The sequence below is a fragment of the Primulina tabacum genome, chromosome 15 (genome assembly GCF_025594145.1).
Source record: "Primulina tabacum isolate GXHZ01 chromosome 15, ASM2559414v2, whole genome shotgun sequence".
NCBI lineage: Eukaryota > Viridiplantae > Streptophyta > Magnoliopsida > Lamiales > Gesneriaceae > Primulina > Primulina tabacum.
The window spans coordinates 21,016,551-21,035,886 of NC_134564.1; the positions used below are offsets into that span (position 1 = coordinate 21,016,551).

The 19,336-nt window shown below is 38.4% G+C and overlaps 1 protein-coding gene across 1 annotated transcript; it reads right to left on the reverse strand.

The window, feature by feature from the left end:
• Positions 1-17,399: 17,399 nt before the first annotated feature.
• LOC142527217 (syntaxin-125-like) lies at positions 17,400-18,659 on the reverse strand. The gene has a single exon (XM_075631957.1). It carries the CDS (start codon positions 18,453-18,455, stop codon positions 17,541-17,543), a length of 915 nt encoding a protein of 304 aa, XP_075488072.1. The 5' UTR covers positions 18,456-18,659; the 3' UTR covers positions 17,400-17,540.
• Between the last annotated feature and the right edge of the window lie 677 nt (positions 18,660-19,336).

The window sequence follows — 19,336 nt, forward strand, 5'->3', positions numbered from 1 at the left end:
ACCACAGAATGTCTCGCAAGGGTTACATCGGCTTGGAGGCTGAACTGGTGAGAAACAGAGCAATATATTTGTAATTTTAGCATGTTCTTCATGTTATTAAACATACGAGTTTTGAAATTGTAGCGGAACAAAAAATTGGTTGCTGAAGATTAGGAAGTTGATAGATCTGTGCTTTGGCGTAAAGCTCGAGAAGAAAAATCTGGCAACATAACATGTTCGGAGACATCAGAAGTAGTTGAAAAAATTGTAAATGTTTAGTTTTATTCAATCGCCATATTTCCTAGATAAATAACACTGTAGTTTGTGAATTGATTTGTCATGTCTCCAATTGTAGGATGAATTGTTGGAAAAGAAAGGCAAATGAGAGTTCAAATCTTCTGGAATGAATGACTGTGTTAACCGCTGCCTTAGGAAGCCTAGAACACTATGGAAGGGTTCGAGGTGTGGGAGGTTTCGTAAAACCACAAGTATACTTTAAAACTCCAGGAAAGAAGAGAGAAACAATCTCAAAAGCTGTGATTGAAAATTTAAAAGCACAATCAAAGGAGACTAAAAGTTTGAAAGCTGAATTGGAGATGCTGAGCTCTCAACTTGCTGTTGTGATTCCATTAATCAATGATCGATCTTCTGAGACTGTAGTATCAAACAAGTTCTCAGGAGTGAAAGACTCAAAATTGTCAGATGATGTGGAAGAAGTTTATGATTGCGGCACTTCAAATACGAAGGTTGTATGTCTCTGAATTTAATGTCAATTAAATTCTATTCACCTCCATATAAAAATATATCATGTCTTTTTGTTCTTGAAAGGGGAATAAAATGTCACCTGTCTGTAAAAGAACGCTAAAACGTGGTGGCTTATGGCACAATAATATCAGAAGGAGGTCCAAATGTTATGATTCACCATGTTCCACTTGGGGAAGAGAACTTCAAGGTATCTATTGATGTTGTCTTAGATGAAAAAGCACAGCTTTCGATCCCAATTAAGTTTGGACCAACAATCATCAATGATGCTGTTGGAGTCATTGTTGGTTGGCCTAAAGAGTTGGTTATTTTTGCAACGACAAAGGTACTTAAGGTTTTCATTTGACTTTGTGTTTGCAACTGTCAGATATGTTGCTCGAACAATGTTTTATTTTAAAATACTTGTATGAATAATATTTTAAATTGTACAGGAAGGGGAAACCTCAATCATTTGCGCTTGCGGATGTTTCTGGTCAGCGCGAAAAGTTCAAAGAAATTGAGAAAACATTACCCATGTCGTGCAAGTATATCTACTCTCATGTTGTTAGATTGCTGAATGAATCAGATACCATATACATTGAGTTTGAGGACGCTATGTTTGGACGTCGTAAAAGCATACGGTTGCTAAGAGAAGATATCTTACGCTTTATGGAGATGAGGGAGATAGGTGCCAGACAAATTTTAGTTTAGATGGGGTATATATAATGTCTAACTTACAATATTTGTGCATTTATATAATATTTTTTGTGGTACTTGTTCATATTTTGAAAATTTTCTAAACGATATATTTGTGCATCTATATCATGCAGTCACCTCTACAAATATTTGAAGAAAACAGACAAGGCTGATTATTTTTTGTTTGTGGATCCCGGTAATATACCTACATGCCCGATTGGCACAGATGACCGTGACTTATCACAACATATTGCTAACCAGTTGGAAGCAGTGTGTAGAGATAGCATCTGCCTCATCCCATACAACACTGGATAAGAATTTAGTTATTTATAGATTTCTACTTCATGATAGTCAATGCTGTAATTTCATTTTTTCAGGTACCATTGGATCTTGACAATCGTCAACGAAGATAAGAATATGATATATTTATTGGATTCTACGTCTAACAGGAACCGAGATGATACGTGGAAAACTATTGTGACAAAGTAGGTAGTAGCTTATGTTGATTTTGAATACATTAACTTATAAATAAGCAAAAAAAATAACTTCTTACTTTTTAAAATGTAGTGGGGTGAAGATGTACAATGCCTCGAAGGGTATTTCTAAAGGGCCAGGTTTTAAAATATTGAAGGCATGTATCGTACTTATTTATGAATACATGAATTGGTAGTGGTTATTAATTAGATTGTGATTGTTGCATTAACTTTTCAATTCCATTATAGGGTAATCTGAAACAAAGTGGTTCGGTTGAATGTGGATATTGTGTGATGAGGTACATGAAAGAGATAGTCGATTGCGATGATCCACAGTTGGAGAAGATAGTGAGTTTCTTCTTGGGATAAATTTGTTGATTGATTGAGATGAATTGTTGCCATTAAGATATATTTTATTGTTGAGGTAATGTGTTGCCATTAAGATATATTTTATTGTTGAGATAATTACTTGAGATGAATTGTTGTCATTGTGATATATTTTATATTAGTGATATTTTAGTTATCCAAGTTGTCATCTTCATGTCTTCTGTTATTATTTGATTATTCGGAGAACGTCGTGTCATGATTTAATAATTTTCAATTTTATGATTTCTTTTTTATTTGTGGTTTCTGGGATATGTACTCTATTCTATACCATTATTTTGTTTGCTTGATTCTTGTTGATTGGCTTTTGACATATGCATTTAGTAGTCTAAATAAATTACTCAACAACTACTGCACTTAGTTTATTGTTGTTTTGTTTCTTCGCATTACTGCTAATGAATTTTTTTATGCTTTCCAGTTGTTGCTTGAGTAGTTCATTTATCGGTGTTGATTGAATGAGCTTCAGTACTTCTGTCTTTTGACAATTTTCCTTCTGATTTCGGTAATATGTTTTTTCGTGAGCTGCATTGTGGGGCCCTTAGCTCCTAATCGTTATTACAATGCAATCTGATTAGGGTTAACTAATTACAGCGGAAAACGAGTTTAAAATTTCTTTACAATGAGCCCAAAATATCTCTTCTATAACTTAAATACTGAAAATAGTATTTAATCTCAAATCATAAAACATGCCCACACGTAATCAAAACCAATCACATACAAACAACTCATATCATCGGGACATGTCCCGGTATATAGATACATATACATATATACTGGGAACAAGACATAAACATAAAACCTCAGCCCAAGCTGTGGCTCCCTCCAGAAGTACCCTCTCCGGTCTCCTGAAATCCTGGAGTACCTGTCCATTGTCCACACACAAAGACAACAATAGCCCCCCTTGGGGGTGAGCAAAGCTCCGTATGAAACAACTAATCATATATACCACAAGTATCTAAACAACGATATATGGTATGCAATGCATGTATGTCGTGGAGGTATCAGGTCAAATGCCCATCCACTGAGCACATGTCAGAATCAAATCAATCGCTATCAAATCAATGCTCGAGTTGGCACACCGGCCAATATGGGATACTCGTATGATAGCGTCGGCGAAGCGCCATCAAATCCCAAATCTCATATCCAATCATATGGGGCCACAATTGTCTATGCTTTACGGGTCATATAATACCGGCATAGCGATTGTGTTCACAAACCCCGGAATCCAATCAAATCATATCAGGGTATCCAAGGATCATAGCTCAACGTGCATGTCATGTATCGATGTACGCATAAAATGATGTGTGATAACAAAACATTTATTTTATACATCGATATCTCAATCTCAATGTCATGTATGCCACATCAATCAACAAATAAGGCACATAGACACATAATCTCATTTCAGTCAATCAAATCAATCCGACATATATCATATAATACAGATACCTGTCGTATGTTACCCGGTCGCAACATACCTCAATTCTTCGTTTCCAGTTGATGTAGCCTGAAGATATCGATATTACACTTTATCTACATCAATAACATACTCATTCCAATCAATAACATACTCCAAAATCATTAATATGAGTTTCAAATATCATTTGAAACTTCAAAATTCATATCAAATTCAAATCATATCATAATTCAATTCCGACTTCGAATATAAGTTTCTTGTCGGTTATTCTACTACATATAAGAAATTCTACTTCAAATACATGTTATTCCAGCACTTTGATATTTAGAGCTGCTGGAACCAGAAGAAATTTACCTCAATCAGAAGCCCTCGACGCGAAGATCACAAATATATAATGTGTTTCGCGTTTAGACAGTGTTTCGAAGTTGATTCGGACGAAAGAAAATCGAAATCTCTCAAATTCCCTTGAAATTGTTGAAATTAACTGACGGAGGAAGGAAAGAGAAGAATTTATTCTTATCCCACCGCCTCTCGCACTCGGGCGGTAGAATTCTCGCGCCCGAGCGCGAGACATTCTGCCCCCGGCCTCCACTTGTACCGCCCTCGGGCGGTCACAAACTACCGCTCGGACGCGGCATGTTCTGTCCGCATACTCATTTTACATATCCTGGCGCTCGGACGGTCATTTTCTACCGCCCGAGCGCCACTCGTTCTGTACAATTATTTATGTTTGTACTAAATTGGCGTCCGGCCTCTCCAATCGAGCTCTTACAACGTCAATTCATATTCAATATTCATTTTTCTCAATTTCCTTGTCATAATATACATCAAATACATAATCACATATCAATTTCATGAATTATCGATAATCACACATGATTTACGATAACACGATACACGGTCCTTACATTTCTCCCCCTCTTAAAAGATTTCGTCCTCGAAATCTCAAACATTTCTATATACATAACATTGGCAAACATACATATGTCACCTGTTATAGTACATATCAAAACTAAAATCAGAAAAAGGATCAGAATACATCGAATACAATGGAACAGATGTCATAGAATCAAACAAATGCGGATACGAATCTCGCATCTTGCTCTCCAATTCCCACGTTGATTCTTCAACACCATGTCATGTCCATTGCACTCGTACTAAAGGAATCGATTTATTTCTCAATATCTTTTCCTTTCGATCCATAATTCGAACAGGTTGTTCGACATAGGAAAGAGAAGGATCAAGTTCCACCTCATCAGGTGCAAGTACATGTGATGGATCCGGTTCATATTTCCTCAGCATAGAAACATGAAACACATCGTGAATAGCAGATAGAGCTGGTGGCAATGCCAATCGATACGCAAGATCACCAACTCGATCCAGAATCTCCTATGGCCCAACATAACGAGAAGATAACTTCCCTCGCATGCCAAATCGAACAGTGCCTCTAAAGAGAGATATTTTCAAAAACACTCTGTCACCTTTCTGGAATTCCAAGGGTCTTCGTTCGTTTATTCGCATAACTCGTTTGACGATCTTGAGCAGCTTTCATTCGCTGCCGAATCAACTGAACCTTATCATTCATTTCATGTATCATTTCAAGTCCAGTCAATTGTCTCTCACCAATCTCATCCCAGAATAACGGTGATCTACATCGTCTTCCATATAGAGCTTCAAACGGTGCCATACCGATACTCGTCTGAAAGCTATTATTATAAGAAAATTCGACCAATGGTAAGGCATCCTGCCATCCCATTCTTAAGTCCATCATAATAGCACGCAACATATCCTCTAAAGTTTGAATCGTACGCTCAGTCTGGCCATCAGTTTGTGGATGATAAGCAGTACTCATAGCCAAACGCGTACCCATCGTTTCTTGAAAACTACCCCAGAATTTAGCAGCAAATCTGGGATCACGATCAGATACAATTGAGACTGGCACACCATGCAGTCTCACAACATTCTCAATGTATAAACGGGTCATTCTCTTATAAGGATAAGTCCGCTCATACGGAATGAAATGCGCAGATTTCGAAAGCCGGTCAATAATCACCCAAATAGCATCACAGCCCTTGGGCGAACGAGGTAAATGAGTCACAAAATCCATAGCGATATGTTCCCAATTCCATTTCGGGATTTCAAGACTATGGAGCAATCCTCCAGGTTTCATTCTCTCGGCTTTCACTTGCTGGAAGACAAGACATTTCGAAATAAACTCAGCAATGTCCTTTCTTCATACGTTTCCACCAGAATTGAGGTCTCACTGTCAAATACATCTTTCGACCTCCAGGGTGAATACTGTATTTGCTACAATGTGCTTCTCGAAGAAGAGCAGATTTCAAATCAGAATCATCAGGAACTACCAGCCGACCATTAAGTCGTAAAGAACCATCAGAAGAAATTTGAAATCCAGACTGATGTCCAGCAGATACAAGTTCTTTCGACTTTTGGATCTGAGCATCGCTTCGTTGGGCCTTTCGAATCTTCGATATCAAGTTCGGATCAATTTGCAATGCTGAGACAGTGACAGAATTTCAATTCGAGTGAAAAGTCCAACCAGAAGTACATATATCCTCATGTACCTTGGCGACATTGACAGAAGCTAACACAGAATCATGCACCTTACGGCTAAGGGCATCCGCAGTAACATTCACCGATCCAGGGTGATACTGAATCTCACAATCAAAATCCTTCAGGAGATCCATCCACCTGCGTTGCCTCATATTCAAATCGGATTGAGAAAAGAGATATTTCAGACTCTTATGGTCCGAATATATAACAAAATTTTCTCCGTACAAATAATGGCGCCAAATCTTCAGGGCAAACACAATGGCAGCCAATTCAAGATTCATGAACAGGATAACGAGTTTCATGAGATTTCAGTTGACGAGATGCATAAGCAACTACTTTGCCCTGTTGCATCAGAACACAGCCCAAACCTTTACCAGACGCATCTGTACACACCACAAATCCTCCGGTAACTGAGGGAATAGTAAGCACAGGTGCTGTGGTCAATCTCGTCTTCAATTCAAGAAAACTAGCTTCACATTCATCTGACCAAATGAATCGCGGATTCTTCTGTGTCAGTTGAGTAATAGGTTTAGCTATTTTCGAAAATCCCTCGATAAAACGTCGATAATATCCCGCTAAACCCATGAAGCTACGGATCTCAGGAACATTCGTAGGTCTCGGCCAATTCAATACAGCTTCGACCTTCGCAGGATCAACAGATATGCCATGTCTCGAAATGACGTGGCCCAGAAATACCACTTTGTCCATCCAGAATTCACATTAGGACAATTTGGCATATAAATGACTAGTACGAAGAGTTTGAAGTACCAGTCTCAGATGTTCAGCATGCTCCTTTCTCGATTTCGATTACACCAGAATATCATCAATAAAGACGATAATGAATCGGTCAAGATAATCTCGGAAGACCCGATTCATTAAATCCATAAAGATAGCAGGAGCATTCGTGAGACCGAAAGGCATAACCAAGAATTCATAGTGGCCATACCTCGTACGAAAAGCAGTTTTGGGCACATCTTCGTCTCGAACTCGTACTTGATGATACCCAGAACGAAGATCAATCTTCGAGTATACAGAAGTACCCTGAAGCTGATCAAATAAATAATCAATACAAGGAAGTGGGTACTTGTTCTTCACAGTAGCCCGATTCAATTGTCTATAATTGAAACACATTCGCATAGTACCATCTTTCTTCCGAACAAATAAAACTGGAGCTCCCCAAGGCGATACACTCGGTCGAATATATCCCTTATCGAGAAGATCCTGTAATTGTTCTTTCAATTCTTTCAATTCCAGGGGTGCCATGCAATAGGGAGCTTTAGAAATAGGCGCAGTCCCCGGCACAAGATCAATACTAAACTCAACTTCTCGATGAGGAGGAAAATCAAGAATCTCATCGGGAAATACATCCGGGAATTCTTTCGCAACTGGAATCTAAAATAAAGAAGACTCTTTCTTCGAAATATCAATAGCGTAGATAAGATGACCCTCATCTCCGCTAGTCAACAATCGGGACATTTCCAAGGAAGATACCAATGGAATTTTGGCTTGGGAACCCTTGCCATAAAAATTCAACTTGGGTCCATCAATCGGTCGAAATCGAACCACTCCATGACAACAATCAATAGTAACTCGATTTGTTGTCAAGATATCCATGCCAACAATACAATCAAAGTCGTGCATTGGGAGGACAATCAAATTCAGAAATACCACATTATCCTTATATATCAATACACAATTATGCACAACTTTCTCAGACAAAATAATCTTCCTTGCTGGCGTGGCTATCGACAAAATATCATACAACGGGGTACACTCAATATCATGAGATGCAACAAATGCATGAGATATGAATGAATGAGATGCTCCTGTATCAAATAAAACACGTGCAGAATAATCGCAAAGCATGCAAATACCTGCAATCACGCCTCCAGGAGCTTCTCTCGCCTGATTCTCAGTCATGGCATACACTGTCACTTGAGGAGGAACTTGGGCACTCTGACCACCCGGTCCTTGATATCGTGGGACACTCGACTGCTGAAAAGATGGAACAGGAACAGCAGGTCTCGTCATACCAGGGCCACCTCTAAATCCTGGCTGGGGTTGAGTAGAAGTTGTACCCCTATTTGGACATACTCGAGAGAAATGGCCTTCCTGCCCACGTTGATAACAAGTACCAAACATACCTCGACACTGCTCGATAGTATGTTTACCTCCACAATGACTACAGTAGGGAGCAATCACAAGACATAAACATAAAACCTCAGCCCAAGCTGTGGCTCCCTCCAGAAGTACCCTCTCCGGTCTCCTGAAATCCTGGAGTACCTGCCATTGTCCACACACAAAGACAACAACAGCCCCCCTTGGAGGTGAGCAAAGCTCCGTATGGAACAACCAATCATATATACCACAAGTATCTAAACAACGATATATGGTATGCAATGCATGTATGTCGTGGAGGTATCAGGTCAAATGCCCATCCACTGAGCACATGTCAGAATCAAATGAATCGCTATCAAATCAATGCTCGAGCTGGCACACCGGCCAATATGGGATACTCGTATGATAGCGTCGGCGAAGCGCCATCAAATCCCAAATCTCATATCCAATCATATGGGGCCACAATTGTCTATGCTTTACGGGTCATATAATACCGGCATAGCGATTGGGTTCACAAACCCCGGAATCCAATCAAATGATATCAGGGTATCCAAGGATCATAGCTCAACGTGCATGTCATGTATCGATGTACGCATAAAATGATGTGTGATAACAAAACATTTATTTTATACATCGATATCTCAATCTCAATGTCATGTATGCCACATTAATCAACAAATAAGGCACATAGACACATAATCTCATTTCAGTCAATCAAATCAATCCGACATATATCATATAATACAGATACCTGTCGTATGTTACCCGGTCGCAACATACCTCAATTCTTCGTTTCCAGTTGATGTAGCCTGAAGATATCGATATTATACTTTATCTACATCAATAACATACTCATTCCAATCAATAACATACTCCAAAATTATTAATATGAGTTTCAAATATCATAATTCAATTCCGACTTCGAATATAAGTTTCTTGTCGGTTATTCTACTACATATAAGAAATTCAACTTCAAATACATGTTATTCCAGCAATTTGATATTTAGAGCTGCTGGAACCAGAAGAAAATTACCTCAATCAGAAGCCCTCGAGCGAAGATCACAAATATATAATTTGTTTCGCGTTTAGACTAGTGTTTCGAAGTCGATTCGGACGAAAAAAAATCGAAATCTCTCAAATTCCCTCGAAATTGTTGAAATTAACTGAAGGAGGAAGGAAAGAGAAGAATTTATTCTTATCCCACCGCCTCTCATGCTCGGGCGGTAGAATTCTCGCGCCCGAGCGCGAGACATTCTGCCCCCGGCCTCCACTTGTACCGCGCTCGGGCGGTCACAAACTATCGCTCGGGCGCGCATGTTCTGTCCGCATACTCATTTTACATATCCTGGCGCTCGAGCGGTCATTTTCTACCGCCTGGGCGCCACACATTCTGTACAAATATTTATTTTTGTACTATATTGGCGTCCGACTTCTCTACTCGAGCTCTTACAACGTCAAGTCATATTCAATTCTCATTTCTCAATTTCATTGTCAAAATATACATCAAATGTATAATCACATATCAAATTCATGAATTATCGCTAATCATATAGGATTTACGATAATACGATACACGGTCCTTACATGCATTATTCTTTTCCTATCTCTCTTGCGTTGGCTTCAACAGAGATTAGGATCTCTGGTTTAGTAAGTGCAATTGTCTTCATGCAATTGGGGTAATTTGTAATAGATGTAGACTTGATGGAAACAACAGGCGCTATCTCAGCTTGGAGAGTGGTGACATGTTATGAATTTTTATTCGGTGTTATTTCAAGATGCAAATGAAATAAGTTCGTACTTTCAAATGAAACATGCCTCTATCAGTACTGATATATTTTATATCTGTCAATTTTTATTTGAAATAAAAGAATCTAATGTATTTTCTTTTTTAAATTTCAGTTTGCAGGATGCATCAAGAACCAATATTACACCCAATCTCAATATGACGAGGTCAGAAGTGAATGGAGTGAATTTGTTTACTCCTATGTAGATGCTTAAATGGATTGTGTATGTTGGGATAAATATTTTGTTTGTCATTGTGGATTTTTGGATATACTTTTGGTTTTGTGGATACATTTTTGGGTTATTTGTGGATTGATGAATATGTAATTGTGGATTCGTGGATATTTATCATTTTTAGATGGATAATTTATGAATTTAATTATATTAGTGTATTAAGTCATATATTTAGAAGTCTTTTTTTAACAATTACTTCATCAAAATAAAAAATAATGAAGTGTAACAGGTAAATTACTTCGTTGTTATTTGCAAATTGTGAAGTAACATAATATTAAATACTTCGTCAATAAGAAATTAGACGAAGTGATAGAATTAATTTACTTCAACATTGTTCTGTAAAAACGAAGTTGTTTTGCGCAATTACTTCACCAAAATACAAATTATTGAAGTCTTTCGAACCACTTACTTCGTCACTAAATGTGAATTGTGAAGTAACATAATATAAAATACTTCAACAAATAGGATAAATGCTGAAGTTATAGATTATATTTACTTCAACAAATAGGATAAATTGTGAAGTTGTTTGTGTCTATTACTTCACCAAAATACATAACTACGAAGTCTTTCAGATGAATTACTTCGTCACTCAATGTAAATTGTGAAGTAAAATATTATAAATTACTTCGCTAAATAATAATTAAGACGAAGTTAAATATAATATATTACTTCACTATTTACAAAAATCGATGAAGTAAAACACATTTCTTACTTCGGCACAGGTTCAATTCTGGACCGGTTTTCCTTCGAAAACCGGCCAAAGACTTCAGTATTTTCAATCATACAACTTCGGTTATTATGCGAAGTAAAAGGTACATCTATTACTTCACGTCCATATACTTCGGCAATTAACTACGTTATTACTTCATTGAATACGGGAAGTAAAAAGCGATTTTTCTACTAGTGAATGGACGTTGCATCACAGCATTAAAGACAAAACGTTTCAGAAGGGCAGTCAAAAAGTCGAGACATAAAGTCCAAGAAAAAAATTCAAGATGCAACGGATACAATAAATGAGTCTCACTGTACGTTCAATTTTCTCGCCTATATAAAGAAAAGATCAGTGAAGACTCAATAAGAACAACAAGAAAAAAAAGAAAAAAAAGCTGAAGAAAAAGAACGAGATTCAATACAAAAAGCTTCTTCAAGAGAGAAAAGAAAGAGCACGCACATTGCACATCTGCTTTCAGAAGCATTCAGCCCAGAGGGACACTTTAACATGTTATCTGCTTAGTTTAGAAGCCATTTTCCCTCAGTGTGTGAGAACATCCTTGTTCAGTTCTTATACACAAGTTCTCTCGACCACTTATATACGGTCTTGCACAAAGACGTTAAACTTGTTTATGTAGTCTTTGACAGATAGACGTTAAAGAAGTGTTGGCTGGAAGGTGCTGCCTTCAGTCATAGCTATGAGTTCAATTTAAGCAGTTGTGTAAGTACTAGCTGAGTGGGTTTGTACAAAGAGTTGTATAAATCAAAGTATTCTAGTGGATCCTACCCGAGGTGGTAGAAAGGGTGACGTAGAAGCAGTGGAGAAAAGAAAGGGCTCGCACATTGCACATCCGCTTTCAGAAGCATTCAGCCCAGAGGGACACTTTAACGTGTTATCTGCTTAGTTTAGAAGCCATTTTCCCTCAGTATGTGAGAACATCCTTGTTCAGTTCTTACACACAAATTCTCTCAACGACTCATATACAGTCTTGCACGAAGACGTTAAACTTGTGTATCTAGTCTTCGACACATACACGTTAAAGAAGTGTTGGCTGGAAGGTGCTGCCTTCAGTCATAGCTAAGAGTTCAGTTTAGGCAGTAGTCTAAGTCCTAGCTGAGTGGGTTTGCACAAAGATTTGTATAAACCAAAGTCTTCTAGTGGATCCTACCCGAGGTAGTAGAAGGGGTGACGTATGAGCAGTTGAAGTCTCCGAACATCCATAAACATATCTTGTGTATTTAATTGATTAACTATTATTTTCAAACTGTTTGGATCAGTTAGAGTATCCGTCATTTCAGTTGTCACTATAACTGAACTGATGAATGCAAAAACTAATCTATCCTTTTAAGTTATTCAGTTAACATAAGTTAAAACATTTTCTAATATAACAGTTTTCTTCACGAAGGATTACTTCGAGTTTCTTCCGCTTGGTTTTTAACCAAACTCGATTTAATTCATCGGTGTTAATGTTCTTAGAACATGAGCTATTGCGGCTCATTGGAGAATATTTTGTTTGAAGCATTCAAAAGATGCTCAACAAACGATCCTTCAGTGGCCCTGTGAACTGTCTCTTCTATGGATGAGAGCTGGACTGGGCCTGAGATCTCTTACTCTGCATCTCAAAATCAATGTCCCTCAGGGCATGCTCCGCCTAAAAGGCGAAAGCAGTGGCCTCACCATAGCTCGTCGTCTCATCAGCATAACATCCCGCGCAAAGTGGGTCTCAAACGTTCCACAAAATGCCTCAACTTCTGGGCGGCATCTCTAGCAATAAGGGGCACAAAATGATAGCCCATGTCAAACTTCCTGATAAAATAGGCCATAGACAAGTCCCCCTGGCGGAGACTCGTAATTTCTCTCGTCAGACGGCCCTTGACGTCTGCTGTAAAATATTTTCCATAGAACACCTCCTTGAACTGCTCTCAAGTGAGGGTAGCAAAGTTCGGCCCATGAGCTGCTCCCTCCCACCAAAGGAATGCATCATTTCTCAACATATAAGTGGCGCACCTAACCCAGTTGCCATCCATCATCTGGAGGTACTGGAAGGGTAGCTCCAAAGATCGAATCCAACCTTCCGCTATGAAAGGGTCAGTAATACCCCCGAAATCTTTCGCGTTGAGCCGTCGAAATTGCTCAAAAATATTTGTCTGAGGTCGAGGAGCTTGATGTGCCTGCTCCAAATGTCTAGCCATACCCTCAAGTACACGGGTAGCTGCTTCCAATTGCGGTGGTGGTGGTGGTGGTGGAGGTGGGCCTCTGCCGCTTTTGGAAATATCATCCTGACGATCTGTACTGAAGAACGTCTTGGAGATATGATATATGAATACAGTCCAAATTCTGAACGTAACTCATCATGCTATTTAATCTAGTTTTTAAAACATTTAATCATGAAAGCAGCTAAACATGTCCTATAAATCACTGTAAAACAAAAATCATGAAATCATGCAGATGATAGCAAGAAACTATTTATAACATTTAAAACATAAAAGCTTAAAAACTAGAGGCTTGAAGACAGAGCTGCAGAAGTTGGCTAAGGCACAAAACCATACAGGAACCTTGCTCTGATATCATCTGAAACATCTACTACTTGAAATACTACTAGAAATATTTTTTTTCCAAGCTCATTTTGGAAAATTGATAAATTATGCATGCATGTAACCCTGCTGAAAATTTCACCTTTCAAAAATAATAGTAATCATCTACCAGATGAAAATAATGAGTTGGAAAATAAAGAAATATGAACAAGTAAGAAAAATCCTGATAACCAATAACATAATAAATGTGAAAGAGGAAAAAAATATTCATGTCCACTCCTATCTCAAATCATGATGTGCAAATAATTTATGGTCCTCCGGTTCACGTGTGCTCATCCAGCCCCGCCTACTTAGACTTCAGCACCTCCAGCCTCCTCATAACCATTCCCACCTGCATCATTAACATATAGTGAGTCTAAAGACTCAACACACCTTTAATGTTAATATCAAATATATATACATAGCACACAACAGTAAAAAATACCGTAATAAAATATATTTCATGAACTTAAAGGCATAAACATGTCGTATAATAGCATAACATGTCAAAACATGTCTCATCCAATCATCATAAATGTATACATTTTGTTTAATTTAATTCAGTTCATTAGTTGTGACTTTCATATCAGCTATATCGTATCAGTTCTATTCGATTGATCCATCTACATATAACCGTGGTACCCAACAGCGGGGACATCAGCGACAGTATTACCCATCCACTAAGCCTTGGCCTTACAGCTCATCGTATACATATATATATATCGTCAGTCAACCATCCTTCAAAAAATCATTATTTTCATCACTTATCAAAGTCAAGCACATACGTAGTTTTTCCTAAAAATCAAGCATGCAACGTATTTCATAATTACATAGAAATTATATTTGTGATACATAACATTTAAAAACATGATAAATTTGTGATCAGGACGCTGCCAGGATTAAAAACTCGGCTCGTGTGCAAAATGACCATTTTACCCCAGGAAATCCTAAATGATCATTTTACCTCTGGACCTCAAAATTTAGACCCAAAGCCAAAAAAACTCCTTAAGACACCTCAAAACTTATATATAAACAATTACTAAAGGTAATCTCGAGCTCGTTCCGCAATCTATACGATTCGTTTTAAAACTTGGACAGGGATCCCAATTTTAACCCGAATAGACCCGAAAACTTAACCAAACTTTTCCAAAAATTTTAACATGACTTACTCACCTCCTAACAGCCGTTAAACCATCTAGAAAAGACCACTAAGCCCCTGCAAACCGCTAGATTTTTGTCCCTAGTAAATTCTCAAACCCTAGCCGCGCCAAACTTAAGTTTCATCAATCCTAGACCTAACCCTCAAGGACCAGTCTTTGACCAGCGCTTCCTAGCCCACCTTAGGACCCACCTTAGGACCCTCTTAGACTGACTAAAGCATTGGTCTCAACCCCATGCAAGCCCCACGACACAACGCTCGCTAATCACCAAAAATCACACCAACCGAGACACACACCAACACCCCTTGCTCTGTCGGTCTCTTCACTACTCCAGCCATGTTCGACCCATCCTAGGCCACGTCTTAGACCCACCAAGGCCTGTTCCAAGACTATGGATGACCTATGCACAGCCGGCGCACCCCAACCTCTCAACCTAGTCGCCTAGCCGCTAGGATAGTAATCCAATCAATCCGCTTGGTCCTCACCTATAATAACCTGAACTTCGACCCCAGCACCTAGACGTCATCTTACTCAATGTGTATAGCCTCTTAGAAACAAAAAATCGGCAGCCCCTTGCACATGAATCATAAAAACGTGAGTTGAATGCATATGTATGCGGATTTCATAAACAAGTCTAAGCATAAACGTAAAACCGTGCAAAGACCAAGCATTATCTATAAATGGCATGCATATCAGGATATAGATACGACGTGAATGATGGAAAAGAATATACATGGCGTGCCTTAGCGTTTATGATCAAAAGCTCGAAAAACTATGCGCGAGACGTGGACTGGAGAGGCGTGGAAGAAGCTTTTTTTGAAAACTTGAAGGGGCTGAAGGTTAGCTGATGTTTTCTACTGAAAACTCGAGTGGGGGCTGCTGGTGGAGGGGAGGGACGGCTTCTAGGGTATTACTAGGGTTAGGGTTAGAGTAGGGTAGTGTTTAAATAAAAATGCTAAGCACTATGGGCCCTAATTTGCATTTTAAAAGGGTTTTGAGCCCATTACGCATTAAAGCAAACCCAACAAGCCCAATAACACTCCCGAAAGATATTTCGTTTTGATATGTTTTAGAAAATATTGTCCTAACTCTCAAAAAGTCATCTGACTCGTTAAAATTTGCGTCTCGGTAAAAATATAACCCGGTGAGTAAAAATACTCAACCAAGGCTCATTTTAAAAAATCATATTTAAAAATACCTCATATTAAATAATTAAAAATAATTATTCAATAAAAATATTTTTCCTGAACATCCTCGGTCTTCGTTCCTCGTTCGAGCGCGAAATGCATCTAAACACCCTAATGCGTGAAACTTAACAAAAATAATGAAATAAACCCTAACCATGCAGTAATCATGCATGAAATACATAAAAATCATTAAACATGTGTTTTAAATAAAACCCTAGATTGCATTCAATCAAGTTATGTAGTTCGAATTTCCTGGATCTTACACATCTAATCACATTGGATGTCTTCACCCGTAGGCAAACGGTGTATCCCCGACTACGATACATTTGTTCCTACGTATTTCAAAACTACACCCAACCTCCCCACCTGATGACCCCCAATGGAGTCGATAAACGAATCAAAGTACATGCTAGTATGTATAGCCCTTGCATTGTCTTGGGTCGAAGTACTAATAGTATACAACCATAACCGTGAACTATTCCACTCGATAAGTGAGAATCAATTAGGACAGTTCGAGGGAGGTTGTTCATTGCATCATCATCTGATCACTCATCTGTATGAATGGACATCTCCTTGCCCTTGACAATGAAACATGACATTTACATAACAGATGCTAATCTCGAGCTCAAGCGATCTTTATCCTTGTTTTTTGCGGCTGATTTGACTAGAAACATGTTCAAAATATACGGCACACTTCCTAATGAGTTTCATGGCCTTATATTGCGAGACAGATCTCATGGTACCTATTGTACATTTAAGGACCTTATATATACATATTACATGTGTATACAGATAAAGTATAATGTCATAATTGAATAAAATCATAAAATATTATTAAATTAAAGATCGTTTACATTATAGTCAATAAAATCCAAACCCACAAGTTGGCATACTGGGCACCTACTCTAACAATCAATATAGCCAACTACTCATAGGTTTTAGACCCATTGTTTCACGATACTTCTCAAACAATGCTCCTGCCAAGGGCTTCATAAGTGGATCAACAATGTTATCTGCAGAGGGGACTTTCTCTACCGATATGTCTCCTCTTCCCACAATCTCTCGGATTATGTGGAACTTTCTCAGTATATATTTGGATCGCTTATGAGACATCAATCCCTTTGCTTGTGCAACACTGTACCGACTCCGAATTTTGGAATTCGGACTTCATAGTCTCCATGCACAAATTGCTTACGATTTCTAGTACAATCCAAGCGAGGAACTTAGTTTTCAATCGTGGAATTAATTAAGCGATCAAATCTGGTGAACAGTTCATAGAGATTTACAAGAAAAACTATCTCCGCTTAATTGTCGGAATAGTTTAGAGCCAAGCGTTTTCTAGGCGAAAGTATAACACTAAACGCCTTATGAATGTTTGTATTAACATGCGATGGCCAAGAAATGTTTTGAATGTCGAAACAAAATTTTTGAACTTCCGATGCGCCTTGGGTGCGAGAAAAATGGTGCCCCAATATATATACGACAAAAATGATCAAAAGAAAGAATTAGAAAATCAAAATATGGCACTTAACAAAACGTTGTACCAAATTGGAAAAGTTAATATGATTACAGCAACTATAATGAGAACAATGGCAATGCAGGTGCATTTCCTCGAGCTCTTCTGGTACACCTTCGCTTCCTGAAGCTGCTCTGTCCCCCGCCTCACGAACGAGTTCGCATGCGCTACGTGGCTTTCGATATCGTTCAGCTGCTGCCCTTGAGACTCCACCAGAGCCGCCATGTCAAGAAAAATCTGGTGCAGTTCCATCAGGTTTTTCTCTATCTCCTTCACCGCGTCGTGTCTTTCTTGAATTTCCGATATGGTGTCCAAGATCTGGCCCCGGCCCTGTTCTTGAATTGCCTTTTGGAGGAAATTTTCACTCTCACCACTCGAGATCAGGTTCTCGATTAGCTCATCGTTCGCCTTCTCTCCAGTGATGGTGAAATATCGCCGCCCCACGGTTTCTTTGTATTCCTCGTTCATTCGAGCTCGAAGGCCCTGGAAATCATCCATCAGGTCTTTGAGTTTTTTACCGAGTCCGCTGACCACGGAGGTTCGAGTCCTATCGGCGGAGGATCCGGGTCCGCAGCCTGGGACGCGCCGTTGGGCAGCATTTGATTTCTCTAAGGCTTCCAGCTTCCCTTTGATGGATTTTACATGTTTTAAGACTTGGGAAACATCTGAATCCATCCGGGCTCGAAGCTGTTTCATCGTCTTGGCGTTATGGACAGTTTTGCTCTGTTCGTTGGATTCTTGGAGCCGTTTGTAGAGCTTCTCCACTTGGTTCATGTCTTGTTTGATTTTTTCGACTTCGTCAAAAAACCGGTTTAGGTCGACGGTTTCCATCCCATTGGCTCCTCCGGACTCGAGATCACCGATCTTGAGGTCCTGGTATCTCTTGAAAGATTGTGAGAAAAGGTCGTTCATCTTTTGGGCCGCCTCTATGGTAGTGCAAAAACCTCTTTTCTTGGGAAATAGGGTGGTGTTACGGCGGCGGAAATGGTGGGTGCTTTTCTCAACTTTTCTTGATCTCCTCTCCTTTTCGTTTTTGTATTTGCATGGTATGTTGATGAAGAGACAAGAAAAGGCGAGAAAAGCAAGTGTTCATTCATGAAGAAATAAAGTGGATATATTATTTTGGTGATACTGATTTTGGGAGTAATATTAGAAGTAATCAGATACATTTATTTAATGATCAATCGATAAAAGAGGAGAAAATAATGGTTAATGGTTCTTATCCCTTCTAATTTCAACCTTAGAAATTTCATATTTTCTATTTTGTTTTACATAATATTAAAGAACAAAATCTACCATATTGCAAATTATTAATTAAATGTTTCTAAAATCACATTTATTAAACTTGTAAGGATTTATGTGGAGTAGATTCATGCAAGATATTTTTTTCAGGAAAAATGGAACGACCAGGTAATCCATCGCCCAACATGCATCGTTTTATTTAAAATGGGAATTTTAATTTAATTTGACCATGCTTTAGTACTTTTGATGTCGTGCAATTAATATTGGGATTGATGATAACATAAATTGAAAAGCTATTTCAACGAAAGCATTTGGAAGAAATAAGGTCACACGAATTCCTAGATTTCAGGCAATACTATTTTGGATTGATGAATTGATTTGAAAGGACGAATTTTATTTGAAAGAGGTTGAAAGACCACCACACACATAATTATTATTGAAATTTCATTACTGACATTTAATGAATTTTGTTCGTTCTTGAGAAATTTGAATTCGTTGTATTAAATTCATCAATCTAAACTTGATTTTATGCTCATCATTTGTTATATCAA

What these genes read in the sequence shown, in the direction of transcription:
- LOC142527217 (XM_075631957.1), bottom strand. Translation starts at nt 18,455, where the DNA reads ATGAACGACCTTTTCTCACAATCTTTCAAGAGATACCAGGACCTCAAG.